Source organism: Phoxinus phoxinus, assembly GCF_949152265.1.
Source record: "Phoxinus phoxinus genome assembly, chromosome: 9".
Taxonomy (NCBI): Eukaryota; Metazoa; Chordata; class Actinopteri; order Cypriniformes; family Leuciscidae; genus Phoxinus; species Phoxinus phoxinus.
The window spans coordinates 6,138,145-6,157,964 of record NC_136884.1 but is presented as its reverse complement, the minus strand read 5'-3'; the positions used below and the strand labels follow the sequence as shown (position 1 = coordinate 6,157,964).

The following is a 19,820-nucleotide window of genomic DNA, read 5'->3' as shown; positions in this document are numbered from 1 at the left end:
AGCGGGAGTCTTGTGGTGGTTTGACGGAGAGAACTTTGTGCATACTCTGCCCAGGGTAGGATGGCCCAGGTTGCAGCTGTGTTGATGGTTGTGGCAGTATGACCACAGGTATCGGCCTATCTATTGGATCTTGCAACGGTTTGGGGCTGGTAGCCAAAAGACGAGCTCACTGTCACTCCAAAGAGCTGGAAGAAAGCTTTCCATACATGAGAGATGAATTGGGGATCCCTGTCAGACACTATATCTTCTGGTAAGCCATAGTTGCGGATCACATGGTGACTCTGCTGTTTCCATGGCAGTGGGCAGACCTTTGAAAGGGATTAGACAACAGGCCTTTGAAAAGCGAATGCAGGTGTAGGTATCTCATGGGGGTGAGTCGGTGACAAAGTCCACTTGATTAGCTTTCTAAGAAGAGTCTTAAGAAACAGGCAGAATAATATATGGGTTAAAATGTCAAGGAAAATAAAGGAAATAATCTAAACTATTGTATACTGTAAATGCCAGAGTAGAGGTAAGTAACTTTAGAATTGTAATACTGCAGTAAGGCACTAATATTGCGTTGAGGTTCCTGTCACTGCTGGTGTCCCTGGCCTGAGGTACCTGACTTGGCCATTGCTTCTGATGTTCCGGTCACAGTCGCCGCTTCCTGAGGACCAGTCGGGACCTCCCTGTTTAGGCCGTTGCCTCCCGAGGTCCCTTTCATAGCCGTAGTTTGAATGTTTCCCTGCTATATACGGTAGTATGTTCAAATTCATAGTATTCCCCTCAATATCCCACTACGTAAGAACAGCAGCAACCATTGAGTGCATGAATGGACTTTATGCATGACCTACTGCCATAAACAATTATCCTATAGCAAATTGTGGTTAGTATACTTTCTTATTTCGATTCATTATCAATTATACACAATTTATATATTATTAACTAAAGTAAGTATTATATTTTGGTGGCGATGTCCGCTCCTCCACGTGGTGTCACTGGAAACTTCCCGTCATTATGATGTCATCAAGACGGGGTGAGCTGAATGTGGACGAAATGTTGGCGACAGGCAAGCCGATTAAAAAATCTGTTGCTTCAATATGGATACGATGTCAAATTAAATGCAAATAAAAACTAGAGCATTCTTCGCAAACAACGTGCCTAGACATGCTCCAGAATGTGTGACAAGTGGGCGAGGGTTCCCGACTGCTGATTTATTGAAGACCATGCACATTACGGGTAAGGTGTCCCTTAGTTTTTCTGTAAAAAAAAGTCTATTCAAATTACTTAAAGGGTTTACCCAAAGATTTAAATATTTTTTTTATCGTTTACTCATTCACGGTCATCATTTACTCACCCTCATGTCATTCCAAACACGCAAGACTTTCGTTGATATTTGAAACACAAATGAAGGTATTTTAATGAAATCTGAGAGAGTTCTGTCCCTCCTCCATAGACAGTCGACACAACTATTAATGCATTATGTGCATTGATTACTACGCTGACGACATTTACGGCAGCATTTCATTCTAGGGAGTGATACTTTTTTTTCAATTGCTCTGATTTGAGCTTCCGCAAGAACCAATAAGATTTGATTTCATGCTCATTTTCACTGATCAGTGTTTGTTCACTGCAGTTCTGTCCTGCCGGTGAGCAGGCAAAGAGAGACTGCACAGAGGAACAGTGTGCCTCGCTGGAGGAACTAAAGGTGGCAACCCATCCACAGTTTGGGTGATGGGAAATCCGGGTCTAATCTTCATACTAATAATCAACTGCATGTCTTTTTCATCAATTTAATGAAGCCTTTAGATTGTGGTCAAGTGTTTCTTTTAAATAAAGCTAGAATCTATTGTTTTAAGCTGAAAATGAACTTACTTGCAAACAAAGCTGAACACAGAAGCATAAAAATAAAGCATTATGAGCTCTAAAAAGGTACTAGCAACCGATGTAAAAATATGACCTTGAGCAATTTACTTTTGGTCCAAAACCCTGACTTTAAAAAATATTTATACACAATTATTTATGAATATTCCCTTGATGTATTAATTTATTTTTAGCAAGCCACATTTAAATGAGATCTAAATGAGTTAATCTTGAGTTTAAGCATTAACTTTAATAGTACTAGTCTAGTGGCATATGAATGGTTATTATACTAGTAACAGGTGGAGGTTGAACTAACTCAGGGTAAGGCTAAGAAGATGTGCTTCCCCTTTAAAAATTTAAATTTAAATAGATTTCCTTGAAATAGTTTCTGGTTACGTGTCACTGCACAACCTACACATCCCAGCATAAATGCTTCAGATAAATTATTTCTTATTAAAGCGTGTACGTTCACAAACTACTGCTAATTTTAATGGGAAAAAGCATATTGTATGCAGGGTTTGACATGGCACAAAGAGCGCTTCCTTGGTAATCACTAAAAAACGTACTCATTTTAGTCATCTCACAAAAATAAAAATAAATTGTATTTACATAATTGTTTGTTATAATGAGATGATTTGCGAATATGCAGAACTCAGAATCCACTTACGGCTCAAAACACCGCAGTTTTTGTTCAACGCGAACAGCATAAGTATAGTGCATTCATGTTTTTTTTTAAACAGAGTACTGTATGTATAGTTCCAACGAAGCTGAAAGTTACAAAAAATACATTTGTAGCCTAAAATTGGCAGACATGATATGACTGGACATGGTCAGATTCAAGGTACTTTGTATTATTTATTCAGCAAAGCAAATCATTCTAAAACCCTTAAATGTTGTTTGAATAATATTCAAAGCAGCCAATTAGTGTGGATTTCACATTGGGTATGCCTCAATTATATTCAAAGCAAATACAAAGTTCAAGAATCCATTCATCTGGAACTATGCCTATATTTGCAACAGTCAATATTGCTGTCTTGAACTATTTTTAATCATTTAAACATTACAATCAACATAACAGATTGATTGAACAATGTTTTTTAGGAATGACAAAAGTAAAATGTCTACATCGCAGAAATATAGGTGCATGTTAAATAACATATTTGGAGTAGGCCTATGTAAAATCTGCAGCTTTCTAGGACAAAAACAGACACATTTAGTACAGTAGTCGTAATAGAATACTTTACAATCAGATTATGCATAAATTTATCCATTAACAAAACAACACAACAATAATAAAGTAGCTGAGGTCTCTACTGTTGAGGCTCTTTGCAATTTTAAGTTCTCTTTGTTTATTAGTTACAGCACATGAAAATCCGGTTATTAATTCAGACCTTAATGAGCCTAAAGACAAAAACTTCCAGGTTTTTCTATATTTACTCTCTATTTTATATTTTGCAAATATAACAGCGTAATGTTTTATCAAAAAGGTTACATATTTTAAAAGCTTAAAAAAACAAACTAGATTAAAAAAAAGGGTTGTCAAGACAAACTTGATGTTGGCTTGAGAAAGCCTGACCAAGCTCAGCATCTCTTCTTCATTAGGTAAGACTGCATTTTTGTTTATGGGAAATTATACTCATTGGTTTTTATTACTCAACAGGAGAGGAAGTAGACAAACAGTGTGAACTCCGATGGACCTGATTGATGGTTGACTACATGCATTATACCTTCTATACTAAGTGCATGGAAGGATAGAGTATGTGGGCAGATGCATTAGTCATTGCTCTCTTTTTAAGAATATACTCTTTTACATATGGATCACTTGCACAAAAAAGAACAGGGGTCATGGGGGATTAGTGGTCAAATTAAAGACTGGATGCAAAGTGACTTACTTAGTAAAGTAAATCAACAGATAGATTCAAGATGTAATTTGAATATTACTCAAAGCAGTACAATGTAGTTGGCCAGTTGTAACAAAGCCTGAGATCATCATATAAAGCGATCATACGGAGCCCCTAAAGGGACATGATGGTGGGAAAAAATACAAATGGAACGAAAAATAATAAGTCAATGGTTTTCGTTCTCTCGCAAACCCTTTGCGTTCCCCCGAGAAACGGCGTTTGCTTGCAAAACCTTTTGAGCAATTTGCAAGCAAACACAAAGTTTCTTGGCAGAACGCAAACGTTTTTGTAAGGGAGTGCAAAGTTTCTCGGGGGAACGCAAAACATTTGTGAGAACGCAAAAGCATTTGCAAATATTTTTTCCCTTCATGTCCCTATATAGATCTCCATAAGATCGTGTCTCTTCAGAACATTTTAACTAAACTGCTGGATTCATATGGATTCATTTTACGATCTCTTTATGAACCTTTTGAAACTTCAATTATGGTAGTTGTGTGGACTGTCAATGCAGGGACAGAAATCTCAGATTTTATTAAAAATATCTTCATTTGAGTTTGCATTTGCTTTTTGATGTCATGCTCATGTGAGACAAATTTGACAGCAACTGCATGGACTTAAGCAAGTAAAAAGGTGTGTTGAAGTCAGTCGGTGGGAGGAACCAGAGCCAAACAGATTTAACCACTTTAAACCTCAATCCCAACTCTACTTCCTAACATGGAGGGAACCTGGGAGTGACATTTAACTAGTCATGCATTGTTTTCTTGACTTGACAGTTTAGAAACAACAACAAAAAAGCAGGTGTGATGATTGCAGAGTGAATGTGACTATCAAAACTGGCTCATGTTATTTTGTGTCAAGCTAATGTTGTAGTGCTTTTTTTTTATTTTTTAGAGTTCATTTGTTGAAGTTGAGGACTGTTCAGCAACAATGTCAGGCTCCGTGTGGCTCATTGCATTTCTGAGTAAGTAGTAACACTAACACAAACAAGCACGGTCATAAGTATTTTTTTAACATTTTGTTTTTTCTGTTACATGAAGTTCTAGGCAAAACCATTTCAAGTGCGTCTGAATCAATCAGACTGGTAAATGGCAACAACTCCTGTTCTGGACGAGTGGAGATTTTCTATAACGGTCAGTGGGGAACAGTGTGTGATGATGGCTGGGATCTGTCAGATGCTGCAGTGGTGTGTAGAGAGATGGGCTGTGGGGATGCTGTAGAGGCAAAGAGTGCTGCTTATTTCGGACAAGGTTGGGAACAAGTTTTTATAAGTGGTGTAACGTGTTTTGGAAATGAGTCTACGCTGAGCATTTGTGGATTTAAGAAAGCGGGAGAGTTTAACTGTGACCATTCAAAGGATGCTGGAGTCACCTGTCATTGTAAGTTCACTGCAAAAAAACTGTCTAGTTTTTCAGTAAAACGTCTAAACATTCTTAAACCAAGATGCTTTTATTCAAAAAGCAAAATTACACAATATATAAAGTCTTGTTTTCTGAAAAATTCATAATTATAGTTAAAAAAGTGCAAATATCTGCCAATGGGGTAAGAAAAATAAAACTCGTTCTCCCTTTGAATTAAGTTCTTTTTTTAAGTTCTTGTTTTAAGTGTAAACTCTAATTTTGCTTCTGAGTCTTAATTTAAGAATTTTTAGATATTTGTACTGTGAAACAATTCAAAATACTAATCACTGTTTCTAATATTTATGTTGTGTGCATTTAAATGCATCAATATATATTCTGACTGCTCTGTGTGGAAATTAGCCCTCGTCAGATTGGTGAATGGCAGTCACTCCTGTTCTGGACGAGTGGAGGTTCTCCACGATGGTCAATGGGGAACAGTGTGTAATGATGGCTGGGATCTGTCAGATGCTGCAGTGGTGTGTAAAGAAATGGGCTGTGGCACGGTTTTCGAGCAAAGGAGCGGTGGTTATTTTGGCCAGGGACCAGGGCCAGTATGGCTAAGCGATGTGCAGTGTTCGAACACTGAATCGACACTGAGACACTGCAGTTTAAAGGAATGGGGACAAAACACATGTGGACATGAGAAGGATGCTGGAGTTGCTTGTCACCGTGAGTACAACATCTTTTAAATTAATAGTTTTGCTGTCAATCATACTTTTGAGACAAAACTATACCAACATAATCCCAGTGGATGGGGTTTGGTCCATTTACATTATAGAAATTTGGTTGTAAATAATCCATAATATTTTATTAACAACATGACTTATCTGTGCATGAATCTGAGAAAGTGCATCAGATATAATTCACTGACAACAGCTCTCATGACATTTATTCAGGCAAAATTAAGTTTTCAGATGGCATCAACGCTTGTTCTGGAAGAGTGGATATTTTCTATTATCATTGGGGAAACATTCAGTGGGGAACAGTGTCGGATAATGGCTGGGATCTGTCAGATGCTGCGGTGGTGTGTAGAGAGATGGGATGTGGGGATGCTGTAGCGGTAAAGAGCGCTGCCTATTTCGGACAAGGTTGGGGACCAGTATGGTTGGATGATGTCAACTGCATTGGAAATGAGGCCACACTCGGTGCCTGTGAGTTAAAAAAAATAGAAGAGTACTCTTTGCATCCAAAGGATGCTGGAGTCATCTGTCAGGGTAAGTCAATTTAATGAAATCAACAGATTTATGTATGTTCCTTCCATTGTCATGCATGTAAGACCATATGAGATTATAAACTGAAGAGAAAATATTGTCACTGTAAAGTGAGTGAAAAAAGCGTAATATTTGAATCTATTAGGTAAATGTTTGCTTGTTTGTTTTCCTTTACTCTGTCTGGCCTTTAGCTCTTATTAAGCTGGTGAATGGCACTAACTCTTGTTCTGGGAGAGTGGAGGTTTTCTTTGATGGCCGATGGGGAACAGTGTGTGATGATGGCTGGGATTCTGCACGTGCCGCCGTGGTGTGTAAAGAATTGGGCTGTGGAAATGTTATAGAGGCAAAGAGTGCTGCTTATTTTGGACAGGGATCAGGACCAGTATGGCTAAGTGGGTTACAGTGCGCCACCGACTCTACACTGAGAAACTGTAATTCACAGGGATGGGGGCAAAACACCTGTGGACATGAGAAGGATGCTGGAGTCACATGTCAGCGTGAGTACAAAAACTTGTACACAAAATAAACTATCTTAAGCATGTCAACTTTCAGTCATCATATTTGATCCACTTACAACTCTTGTTTTTGTGGGCATTAGCTAACATTAGACTGGCTAATGGCAGCACCTCTTGTTCTGGACGAGTGGAGGTTTTCGATAACGGTCAGTGGGGAACAGTGTGTGATGATGGCTGGGATCTGTCAGATGCTGCAGTGGTGTGTAGAGAGGTGGGATGTGCGGATGCTGTAGAGGCAAAGAGTGCTGCTTATTTTGGAAAAGGTGCAGGACAAATATTTATGGGCAATGTAAACTGTGTTGGAAATGAATCCACACTGCGCGTCTGTGATTCACGTAAATATGGAATGTATGACCATTCAAAGGATGCTGGAGTCATCTGTAACTGTAAGTAAAATCCACTGCTTTTCTAACTTCTTACACTCTCATTGTTATTTATGTAAAAAAGAGTTTATAGCAGCCCGGGGTGGGACTGAACTGAAAATGAAGTAGAGTCAATTATTAGTCATTGTAAAGGGAGAAAACATCCTAAATATGTATTTAATTAATTCACGTGTTTCATTTATGTGACATTTAGCTCCTATCAGGCTCATTAATGGAAGAAACTCCTGTTCTGGACGAGTGGAGGTTCTCTATAACGGTCAGTGGGGAACAGTGTGTGATGATGGCTGGGATCTGTCAGATGCTGCAGTGGTGTGTAGAGAGATGGGCTGTGTGGATGCTAGAGAGGCAAAAAATGCTGCTTATTTTGGACAAGGATCAGGACCTGTATGGCTAAGTGATTTACAATGTTCTAACACTGATTCAAGACTGCAAGATTGTAAATCAAGTGGATGGGGAAAAAGGCAGCTGTGGACATGAGAAAGATGCAGGAGTCATCTGTCAGGGTGAGTTCAAACTGCAGCCTTGTTGCTAAAACGGCATGCTTTACATCCCTTGTATACAATGTAGTCAATATAATACTAAAATGTGCATTAAGCTCAAACTGAATATATATATAAAATTTCCCTTCCTTTGTCTGAGCATTAGATATCGTTAGGCTGGTCAACAGCACCAGCTCCTGTTCTGGACGAGTGGAGGTTTTCCAATATAGTCAGTGGGGAACAGTGTGTGGTGATGGCTGGGATCTGCCAGATGCTGCAGTGGTGTGTAGAGAACTGGGCTGTGGAGCAGTTTTGGAAGTAAATGGTTCTGCTTATTATGGAAAGGGTTCAGGAACAGTATGGATGAATAATGTTAACTGTTTTGGGAATGAGTCTACATTGATGAGCTGTTCATATAACAGAAGTCCAACCAGCTGTGCCCAGAAAGATGCCGGAGTCATTTGTGGATGTGAGTGCCAATTTTTTTTAAGTCAGCGAGTGATATAATGAACCCTTTTCACAAACTGTGACAACGCATTTCCGTAAGTCTAGCACTTTTGTACGTTTTTGTTTTGTTTTCATTTTTAAAGTCACCATGAAATCAAAATGGAAAGTTCTTATTTTTTATGAAATATTGCAGTATTTTTGACGGATATACATCACAATAGGGAAGAAAAGACTATCTCCAATTCCATTTCATGTCGACTTAAATTTTTTTTTAAGTAGGCTACATGTAGGCATACATTATAGCACTATACTGTTTTATTACCTTGGCATTAAAATCGAGAAAACTGGTTAATGCTTTGTGACTGTTTTTAACACAGCGCCTGAGGCACATTTGACATCTTTCTCTCTTATGACTGACGTAATCGATTTTTCTTTTGTTACTGGGGCAGTTCTAGTTTCCGTTCACCAAATGTCAAACCAACTATTAAGACTTCATTGTCTGAGAACCCTGGAAATGTGAAAATGGTCCATTGACCACAACAATGATTTGAGAATTTTTTTTTTTTTGAACTTTCTCACATTCACTCAGATATTAAAGTCCTGTTGAAGATTAAAGTGAAGGCTGAACTTGGAGTCGACCCAAATGATTCTGGAATCATAAATAAACTTTCAGAGGAGGTGAGAGCAGTGCTGCATCCTTCACTGCTTTTTGCTGTCATCTACTGTCTGCTCATGGTACTGTTGGCTCTGTATTTACCTTCATTTGGATCTCATAGATGAAGAAGCTGCTAATAAATGGAACTTTATCATTGAAAACTCAGGCAGATGGAAAAGTCTTTCAAAAGACAAAAGGAATTGCACCCTGACATTTTGGTAAGACTTTAGCACAACTTTAAAACGGTTTAATTTTTTAATCTAATATTGTCCACAATAAAAATGTACAATGATGTTGGTTTCTCAGGTAATTGCTGGCATGCAGAGAAGAAAACAAGGATAATCTAACAGGAAATTGAATGCTATATATACTTCTATACAATCTGACCTTATATAAATATTTAATAATTATCTTATGTAAGTTTTTCATTCCTGCAATTTTTGCTTTCCTAATGATGATGCATATTTGTGTTTAGATTCTGAGAAAGTATCTTTGTCTCATATCCTAACTTGCTAACCAACATTTACATGTAATATATATACAGTAAATCTATTCATTCATTCATTCATCCAATATTGTACATATGAACCTGTCTGGACTTTTATAATTGCACAAATGTAATTAGTGTAGTTAACAATGATTCAATTTGATATTTAATCAAATATTATTTCATTTAAAACACGAATCAGATTCAGACCATTGTAGAGTGACAAACTAAATAATTTGCCTTGGTTATCAGGGTGATGATTTCCTGGTGAGTGTTCATGTTGTGACTGCTGTTACCATGGTAGTCTAGGTATCATGTTACCATATTTAGGTAATTATTCCAGTTGCTTTGTTTTTGAAACGAGAATGAATCTTTCCGCCTATGTCATGATAGCACTGTTGAGAAGCATCAAGGCTTGATGAGCTGGTGTCTCATTTGTCATAAATAACACAACAAAGTATTTTCAGGATACCTAGGCTATTATGTTCAGACTGCAAGCAAATCCGATTTTTTTTTTCAACTCCGATATTTTCAGGCAGACTGTCTGCACTATTAATTGCCAGTGATGATTAAATAAGATTTGTGTGTCCAAACATAACCAACCGATCTGCATGAGTTGCTTTGGTAACAACGTAGGCGTACCCATGTAGGCCTATGTGACAAGCCTTTCAAAACGGATGCAGGAAAAATGGTGCATCATCTCGCTCTCCAAATAAGCGGCCTGTCGAGTTGCAGTGCAGAACTCATCCGTCACACAGGAAAATCTTTTGGACAAACCATTTGAACACTGTATGAATATTTTCTGCATTTCCGTCACAGGTTTTGACGTTATCATTGTGTTTCACGTTAAGAGTGATGCAAAAGTCAGTTTGAATTCTGATTTTGAGTAGCCAGAGCATCCAGACTGAGACACATCTGGTTGGAATCCTATTTTAAAACACTCCCATAAGTGGTTTGAATCGGATTTGGAAAAAAAATCCAATTTTATGTGTTTTTTGCTGTCCAGACTTTCAAAACCCCATCTAGGTCAAATCTGGATATGCAAAAAAATCTGATTTTTCTTTTTCTTTTTCTGCCAGTCGGAACATGGCCGTAGTAGTTTTGTTAACCATTTGCAATGGGTAATGACCTGAGACAGACATGTGCATGCATTTAGCAGGAAAAGCAACAACAGGGTGCAGAAACTAGAAATAGACTTTTATTTGAGACATGGCTTCAGAAGACATGCAATAAAGCCCGCAAGTCTTATTATGATGCTGCTTTGTTGTCCATTTTGGAGCTTGACAGACAGTCCTAAAGAATGCAGGATTATTTCTGAAAGTAAATATTCAAAAGCTTCACCGTTTGCATCCTGTTAATGGGGCCTTACAGAGAAATTAGGGAGGAACAACTCATTTAAACAACCAAACAAAATGCAAACAATGAACAGCCTTTTGTGTAGTGCCAAGCAAGTGTTATATGTTTGCAAGAGGATAAGTTTGAACAGAATTACAATTTCTGCGAATACCATGCAGACAGTTCCAAAGAATGACCCCTAAAAAACCCAGCATTATGAGAGAGAGAGAGAGAGAGAGAGAGAGAGAGAGAGAGAACAAGTTGTAAGCGATAATATCTGAGACAGAGCAACTTATGATCAATACCTCAGTTTATTTTTAGGGCCGTGAAACGATTAATCGCATCCAAAATAAAAGTTTGTTTACACAATAAATGTGCGTATACTGTGTATAATAATTTCTTATATATAAATACACACATGCTTGTATATATTTAAGCAATATTTGCATGTATATTCTGTATATACAGAATATACAGAATACAGATTGTCTGTGTCGTGTGAAAGGAGGAGACATTATGGGCTGGAGGTTGTACCTCCAGATAAAAACACTATAAATCGCCAACATACAAACTTATCTTTCAGAGGGAGAAAGAATACAGAAGCATACATGGGACACTTCAAAAGGTTTAAACCCTTAGTCATATTTTGAACTTTCTGACTTTATTCTGCTGCTTCTATTTCTGTGCTAAAAGAATAAATGTTAATGTTTATTTATTTGTTCTATCTCAAAGTGTGATTCTCAGGTATGATTCTTTATAAAGTATATGTCTAGTAGTAATACAAATCATTTTAATTTAGACAATAGAATTAGAGAATGGCAATACTGATCTGTCAGCTTAACATGCTTTATATGCTTTTTGATAAAATAAAAAATCAGTTCAATTTGGCCTCTTTTGACTGTCAAAAAAATGGTCCAATTCATTTGGATTTATATTTAGTCATTAGGAAGATATAAGAAACTACCTATTACATTATTCAGTGAAAATCCAATGAAGTAATTCCTTGTTCTCAGTTACTCTGATATATATTTTAGTGTTATCATTTCTCTTAGTTTCTTTTCAGCAGCAGTGCTGTGCACCACATGGCTCATTTTACTTCAAGGTAAGAGCTCAAACACCACTTGTATATAAACTACCTTTTTAGTTTTTGCCCTACATACTGCATAACATATTTGTGATTCTCAGTGCTTTTTCTCTTATGACAAGCAGTTCTGGGAAATTCCACATTAGGCAAGGCTGCTTCAGTCAGACTAGTTGACGGCAGCAGCTCCTGTTCTGGGAGAGTGCAGGTTCTCCGTTCTGGAATATGGGGAACGGTGTGTAACAAAGGCTGGGATTTGTTAGACGCAAATGTGGTGTGTAGAGAATTGGGCTGTGGGGAAGCTAAAGAGGTGAAGATAGCGACATATTTTGGGCCGAGCTCAGAACAAGTATGGATATGGATTAATGAGGCGAAATGTGTTGGGATTGAGTCCTCGCTGACAGAATGTGCAGTGAGTTCACTGGACATTTGGGGACAAAACGTATGCCATGACTTGTATGCTGGAGTCATCTGTCAGCGTGAGTAAAAAAACTTTTACAATATTATGTGCTCAATATTATCACACTTTATTATTATTATTTATTTGAATGTATCTCCTCAGTAAGAACTAGGCTGGTGAGTGGCTTCAACTCCTGTTCTGGACGAGTGGAGTTTCTCTATAACGGTCAGTGGGGAACAGTGTGTGATGATTACTGGGGTCTGTCAGATGCTGCAGTGGTGTGTAGAGAGATGGGCTGTGGGAATGTGATAAAGGCAAAGAGTAAAGCTTATTTCGGACAAGGATCAGGACAGATATGGATGGATGATGTAAACTGCACTGGCACTGAACATGCATTGAGCAAATGTGAATTTCAGCCGTGGGGAGTGCATAACTGTGATCATTCAGAGGATGCTGGAGTCATCTGTCAGTGTAAGTGAACTACTGAAATTAACTTTTTGTATTGCATTTATTTCAGTGTCTAATTGTAATTTTATTGAACAAAAATCAATATGATTATAATTACTTGACATTAGTTTTTTTTGTGTGTGTGTGCATCAGCCCTTTTGAGGTTGGTAAACGGCAATGACACTTGTTCCGGAAGAGTGGAGGTGCTCCATAATGGAAAATGGGGAACAGTGTGTGATGATGACTGGGATGCAGCAGATGCTGCAGTGGTGTGTAGAGAGATGGGCTGTGGGGACATTAAAGAATTAACCAATGGTTCTTTCTTTGGAGCCACATCAGGACAAATATGGATGGATAATGTAAACTGTACTGGGGAAGAGGTAGCACTGAGCACCTGTGCATTTCAAGGGTGGGGAACACATGACTGTGGATTGTCAGAGCATGCTGGAGTCATCTGCAGTCGTGAGTTGCAAACCGTCAATTCCAGTTAAAGGAATAGTTCACTCAAAACTGAAATTGTGTCATTATTTGAGGTGTTGCTCACTGCAGAGCCAATGGGTGGAGCATTGGCTAGGTTAAGACACACCCCCTAACCATAGCCCTATCCCTAAACCTCATTGGCTTAAGCTCCACATCTTAGTTACACAGAGCTGGGCTAGCTAGTCAAAAAGTATTTGGCTCTGCAGTGGACTGTATGCCTATCTCTCACAGCTTAATTTTTATGCATTATTTAAATTAATCTGCAATATGGCGTTTTTCTACTAATGTCTATGAAGGCGTCATACATGAAACAAGTAAATAAGACCGAATTTAAATTTTGGTGCAACTTATTACGTGAACCGATTAGTGCATATTCTCAGGTGCAATATGTAAGCTATGCTAAAATAAAGATCTGAAAAGCTGTTGTTGTGAATGAGTTAAGTAGACTGACTAGCATCTATGCGTGTTGTAAGTGTTTTTTTTCCCTTTTCATCGGTGTGGTGTAAAGTGTAAAAATATCTTGTAAATACAGAAAAAAAACTTCTAACCTAACTTTTTAAAAGACTGCATCTTTTATACTGCTTTTTAGCGTTCACTACGACATACGGAGACCTTGGCCAGGACTCACACTCGCGTATGAAAGTGCTGTTGAGGATTGAGGTGAAAACTGACTCCAACTTCAACCCAAATGATCCTGGAACCATGAGTAAACTCTTGGAGGAGGTGAGCAGTGGAGTAACAATGAGCTGCATCTTTCACTACTTTTTTTTCTGTCATCTACTGACTGCTCATGTTACTATTGTTCTCTCTATGTTTCTATTGTTCTCTCATAGATGGGAAAGAAGCTACAAATAAGCGGACCTTTCTCAATAACTTTGAAAACTCAGCCAGATGGAAAAGTGTTCCAGAACGTCTCCCAGAAAAAGAAAGTTCCAATAACTTGTAACTGACATGCTGGACAATGCAATAATATTTTTAATTAAATTGCAATTGTTTCATTTCAAATGTACAATATTTTAGTTCTTCCACAATAACACTTTACATAATGATTGATCCACAGGTTTAAAAAAACTAAACAAAAAACTTTGCAGTTTGAGGTTTCCAATTATTTAACTGTTTGGAAATTAAAAACATTAAAAAGATTCTAATAACATATTTTATTAAACAAATTATATATAATACATATAATTATTTTTGGATGTTTTGCATGTTTTAAAATGTTGACTTTAATGATTGGGGGCATTTGCCTGTGAGGCACAGTCAACTACATTAGTAACAAACATTATAGTCAGCAATATTGCAAAACAAATTAATATCACCCAATTAATGAAGTCATTAAAATGGCAAAAGATGTCAGCCTTATGTTGTGTATATTCTTTATAATCATGTCCTGGTTGGTTTTTGTTTTAACAGCCGCACACAGTCTATAATAAAAGCCAGCTTTCCATCAATCCAAAGATTGAGATAAATTTGTTGTCATTTGGTTGTAACCAAAAGCCATCTTTTAGGCAAATTGCTAATGGGAAAATTTACATCTGGTAATGTATATTGTTTTTTCAGCACGACTGATGTTCTGAAATGTCCTCTACCAAAACTAAGATGCAATGCATATTCCAGCTTTGAAATGTTATTTCTCAAGACTCACTTATATAGTTTAACTGCCTCATCTATTTTGGAGATCGACAGACCCTGATTATTTGTGTTGCAATTTCTGTTGCCTTTGTTTACTAATAAAATGTAATGCTTTTTTTTTCAGTCAGTTATATTTTAGATTATTCTAACAATAATGTCCTGTTCTAACTGCAGAGACACGATTTTGTATCAATGCAAAATACAAGTCTTTTTTTTGTTCGAGTTGCAGCCCTAAAAATAAGTTGCATCAGTGTGATGCACATAATTCACCACAGGATGGCGATGTTCAGTTACACTCTATTCACATCTTTAACTAAATAAATCGTTTACCAAAGTCTCTATGGTATGTCTCCTGTGAGTGACTCTTGAATAAATAATCAGCTTATATTCAAAAAGTACGGCGTCTCTAAAGGGACATGGTGGTGAATGGATTTTGTTTACTTTTCAAAGCTTTTGCATTCTCTCTTTTCCATGACCAAGCCAGTTATGAACCAGAAATCTTTCGTTGAGGAGGACATGCTCATACCACTGAGACACGTGATGTTTGATGAGTCTGATTTGTTTTTTCAGTGTGAATCAGCTTCACTGTTTCCTGACTCATGCCACAAGTTGATGATCAGTTTTGATTTTATCCATGAGGATTTGATGTCACAGAAAATGAAAAAAAAAAAAGCTGTCAAACTTTGTCAAAGTCAACTCAATGCAATCAAATATCATCCTGTGATGAATTGACAGTACAAGCATTTTTAATATTGCAAATCTTCAAATTTGATAAATGAACAAAAATAATCAGTCAGAGAGAGTTCAGAGGAACATTATTCTCCACCAGGGTAACACTAAATCAGACATAATTAAATACAGACCTGCATAATTAACATTAAACTGAACAACAAAAAGAAATATAAACTATTTTGTGGTTTTACATTAATTTACACTCTGATTTAGTGTTACTCTTGTGGAGAATAATGTTCCATTGTACTAGCTGTGACTGATTCGTTTTATTAAATGTTTTAAATGTGCAGTTGCGTATTATCAATTCTTGTCCTGCCAGTTCACCACAGGAGGGCGTTTGGTTGCAACTTGCTGATTCAAATCTGTAAAAGTGTGAATTTTTATTGTTGTTGCTTCCTTCTATCAAATTAATTCCTCATGGAGAAAATCAAAACTGACCATCAGCTCATGACAAGAGTCAGCAAACTGTGAAGATGATTCATCATGAATGAATCAAAACCTTAAAGTTCATCAAACATCACGAGTCTCAGAGCAGATGAGAAGAGCTTCAGTCAGGAGTTCCTGGGTTTCGAGGATGTTTCGGTCCAGCATCATATTGTGAGAAGATCAGAGTCTCCGGCACATGCAGCTTTTTTTTGAGTGTCGCCCTCAAGTGGAGAATCCAGGTTGAAAGCTTGTGAACTTTAAAATGAATAATGAAGTCAAGACTCCAAAAAAAAAAAAGGGATATGCAGGGTTCCCAGTGGCTCAGTGGTCTGAGCGTTGGTTCTTAGTCTGGAGAATCCAGGTTCAAATCTCACTCTTGGAGTGGAAGAATGCTTTAGTTTCATTGGTTTTTGATGAATAAAAAAAGACAAGAGTCCAAAAAAATGAAGAGCAAGTGTGGAAGTGCCAGTGGCTCAGTGGTATGAGCATATCCTCCATGTCGGGAGGTTCCCGGTTCGAAACCGGCCTGGTCACAGAAGCATGGTTGTGTGAGGCCCTTCTGAACATGTGGACTGACACTGATGGACTGGTGGCTGAGATCCGAGTGGAGTGGAGTGGAGTGGAGTGGAGTGTTAAAGAGGAGTGATGGCTGAAAAACTGTTGACTTAGTCTCCAGCTAGGATATTTTTTTAATAAGTAAACATCTTGACTTGTTGTATAACCATTGCTGGTTATCATCTCAAAATACCCAGGGGGAGACGTCTGGATATTACCTCCCCCTTCGTTTCCGACCTTCTCTCGCCTCACCATCCACGATCCGATCGCTCCTCATGATCAGGTGACCGTTCGCTCGTTCGTTTCCACATCCATGCTTCTGTGACCAGGCCGGTTTCGAACCGGGAACCTCCCGACATGGAGGATATGCTCATACCACTGAGCCACTGGCACTTCCACACTTGCTCTTCATTTTTTTGGACTCTTGTCTTTTTTTATTCATCAAAAACCAATGAAACTAAAGCATTCTTCCACTCCAAGAGTGAGATTTGAACCTGGATTCTCCAGAACAAGAACCAACGCTCAGACCACTGAGCCACTGGGGAACCTGCAAAACGCTTTTTTTTTTTGGAGTCTTGACTTCATTATTCATTTTAAAGTTCACAAGCTTTCAACCTGGATTCTCCACTTGAGGGCGAAACTCAAACCTCGGACTGCAAGTGACAGAGATTCGCATCACACTCTTGTGAGATTTATTATGATTAATTAAGACAAAACTCCAAAAAAGCAGAAGGTGAATAATTTTCACTGTTTTCTGAGTCTTGTCAAGACATCTTGTCATTTTTGGATTTGGATTTGGATTTGGATTTGATGTGATGTGATGGTAGATTCAAGAAGACATCATAATGCAACTGAACTGAACCGATTTAATTTCTTAAATCTGTAAAAACATTCATTTTAATAAAAAGATTGATTGCATCATTCTGTTGTATTGTTGTGTTCTGTCTCATGATTTGTTAAGATAAATATATATTTAAAACATGCAAGTCAAAAGAACTTAACCGTGTAGTGTTCATATTTTTGTTATTCAGCCAGTGTTCGTGGGTCTGGTGGACCCGCTGCATTTTGGGTTTTTAATTCAACACAATCAAACAATTTTATGTTAAAATACTCAACAGATGTTTACTTAATCTCAATTACAAGCAATATAAACAGCATATATGGTTAATATTTTCTCTTTAACTTTGTTAGATCACATTTAAGAATCGCAACCTTGTGCGGGAACGGCAGGGGTGAAACACAAAACTCACTCTTGCACTCACACTCTCTCACACAATCTGTCTCTCACAAGCACACACTCATGCAACAACAACAAAAAATCACACTTTTAAAGATTTGAATCAGCAAGTTGCAACCAAACGCCCTCCTGTGGTGAACTGGCAGGACAAGAATTGATGAAACGCAAATGCACATTTGAAAGATTAACGACAACGAATCAGTCGCATCTAGTAGCATACAATGGAACATTATTCTTCACAAGGGTGACACTAAATCATGTAAAACCACATAATAGTTTATATTATGGTCCAATGAGTCTGAGTTTGAAAAAATAAAGAATCGTATCATTTTTCTTTTGATAAAAAATGAAAACGGTTCCTACAGACTCTTTTGTCGTGAATTGTGTGAATTATACTAAATTAATTAAAATAAATGATTTGCATTGATATATTTACTTATATATTGATGATTACACTGAAGCAATCACAAGTGTAATATAATCTGTACAAGTTGATCTGTAATATATAAGGCTATTTAAAAATGTAAGTCAGCTAAATGCAACTTAACCTCTTGCGGTCATTTGTGTGAAATAATTACACTGCTGTTTTTTTCTACTGCTATAAATCGAGCCAGAGGGAAAACATGAATTACATTATACTATAAATGATTAATTACTGCAGCAAAACATCCAGCAAACTTCTCTTTTTCAAAAAAATAAATATCTATCTTTATACTAAAACAAAGACAATTTTCTACATTCTCATGTTTTGTTGTGTTCTATCTCATGATTTGTTAAAAATACATATCTTTTAAAACAGGCAAATGAAAGTAACTTGCCTGAATATTTTCCAAATCACCTTTTGGTTTGTAGAAATATATTCTTAGATCTGTTTTATATTTTAAAATTTGAGTCAGTGTCGCCCTCCTGTGGTGAATTGTGTGAATAACACCACAGCAACCTTGCATGCATAAATTTTTTTGCATTCATGTTATATTATTTCAAAAGTTTTTGATTACCATATGAACCAATAAATCATCTGGCAAAGTAACTATTTTGGTTACTAGAAATATATTAGATCTGTAATATATATTTAAAAATTTCATTCAACTTAGTACCGCCCTCCTGTGGTGAATTGTGTGAGTTACATTGCTGTTTTTTCCCTCTACGATTATAACTGAAGCCATAAGAAAACCTTAATTGTATTATTTTACATTACAAATTATTTCACAAGCTATTTATTATCATTTGCGAAATGTTTTACAGATCTAAGGATATATTTTAATATTAACTTAACTTAATTTAATTTAATATTGTTGATATAAAAAACAATATTTAGTCTTTATATGGATTAAATCACTCTTTAGTATTGTTGTCTTCTATCTCGCGATTTGATCAAATACATATATAAAACATACGAATCAAAGGATCCTAACAACTAGGCGGATTACAGGCGAATATTAAAGTTTGGCTAAAACTCGAATCAGAGGATAATTATATCATTTTTAATTGATTGATATAAATTGTTGATTACCATGTGATTTAGCAATTTATATTAGGCTACTTGATCTAGTTATATTTGAGTTAGACCAAAGACTTAGTTTAGACTATTATACAGTCTTACAGGGACTTTGGTTAATCAACAAATCAACGCCCTCCTGTGGTGAATTGAGTGAATTACCATTTGGTAAAGACTATTCAGGCATTGATTAAATATTAGGTAATACACTGTTTGATTACCATGTGATTTGCCAGTGCCAGATGTGTGTTTAATATGCCAATTTGCCACATGGTTAGAAATATATTCAAAGATATGTGATAAATGTAGTTAGAAAAAATAGCCATCAGAAATCAACTGAATTGTGTGAATTACATCGATGTTATTTTCAAATGATTTAAATTGATTTCATATTATTTAATAACTTGCTGTTTACACCTAATTTCACGTTTGGTCTGAGTTTGAGTTTTGCTTGTGTTGTATTCTTAGTTGATTTTGCAATGTTTCCTGTGTTCGCATTTATTGCTGTTATTTTGAGCTTGTTTTCATTATGAAACCAACTGCTTGCAAATAGATCCAGCCTTTATTTAATTCATGGCTCAACCATTGCTGACACGTGATTTGTCAGATGTTGATTACGTCTGTTATTTTATATTGCTAGATATACGAATTAGTGTAAATCAGCTGATCAACGCCCTCCT

At 36.9% G+C, this 19,820-nt stretch overlaps 3 protein-coding genes across 3 annotated transcripts in view; all 3 read left to right on the top strand.

The window, feature by feature from the left end:
• The window catches only part of LOC307004792 (uncharacterized protein), a 30,892-nt gene extending 26,094 nt beyond the window's left edge, over positions 1 to 4,798 (top strand). Inside the window, exon 20 of the mRNA XM_079624279.1 lies at positions 4,635 to 4,798. Coding sequence (XP_079480405.1) covers positions 4,635 to 4,648 — 14 coding nt within the window. The 3' untranslated portion in view covers positions 4,649 to 4,798. The remainder of the gene's footprint in view (positions 1 to 4,634) is intronic.
• LOC307004797 (scavenger receptor cysteine-rich domain-containing protein DMBT1) lies at positions 145 to 9,513 on the top strand. Its single transcript, XM_079624289.1, has 12 exons — positions 145 to 214; positions 4,636 to 4,704; positions 4,781 to 5,119; positions 5,501 to 5,809; positions 6,037 to 6,354; positions 6,543 to 6,848; positions 6,950 to 7,252; positions 7,443 to 7,752; positions 7,895 to 8,197; positions 8,765 to 8,853; positions 8,952 to 9,048; positions 9,137 to 9,513. The coding sequence occupies exons 2-8, from the start codon at positions 4,671 to 4,673 to the stop codon at positions 7,724 to 7,726; spliced, it is 1,893 nt and encodes a 630-aa protein (XP_079480415.1). The 5' UTR covers positions 145 to 214; positions 4,636 to 4,670; the 3' UTR covers positions 7,727 to 7,752; positions 7,895 to 8,197; positions 8,765 to 8,853; positions 8,952 to 9,048; positions 9,137 to 9,513.
• A 1,726-nt stretch (positions 9,514 to 11,239) lies between these two features.
• On the top strand, positions 11,240 to 14,124 carry LOC307004807 (CD5 antigen-like). Its single transcript, XM_079624304.1, has 7 exons — positions 11,240 to 11,277; positions 11,705 to 11,754; positions 11,862 to 12,212; positions 12,296 to 12,604; positions 12,734 to 13,042; positions 13,650 to 13,783; positions 13,894 to 14,124. Exons 1-7 carry the CDS (start codon positions 11,261 to 11,263, stop codon positions 14,008 to 14,010), a joined length of 1,287 nt encoding a protein of 428 aa, XP_079480430.1. The 5' UTR covers positions 11,240 to 11,260; the 3' UTR covers positions 14,011 to 14,124.
• The last annotated feature ends 5,696 nt before the right edge of the window (positions 14,125 to 19,820 follow it).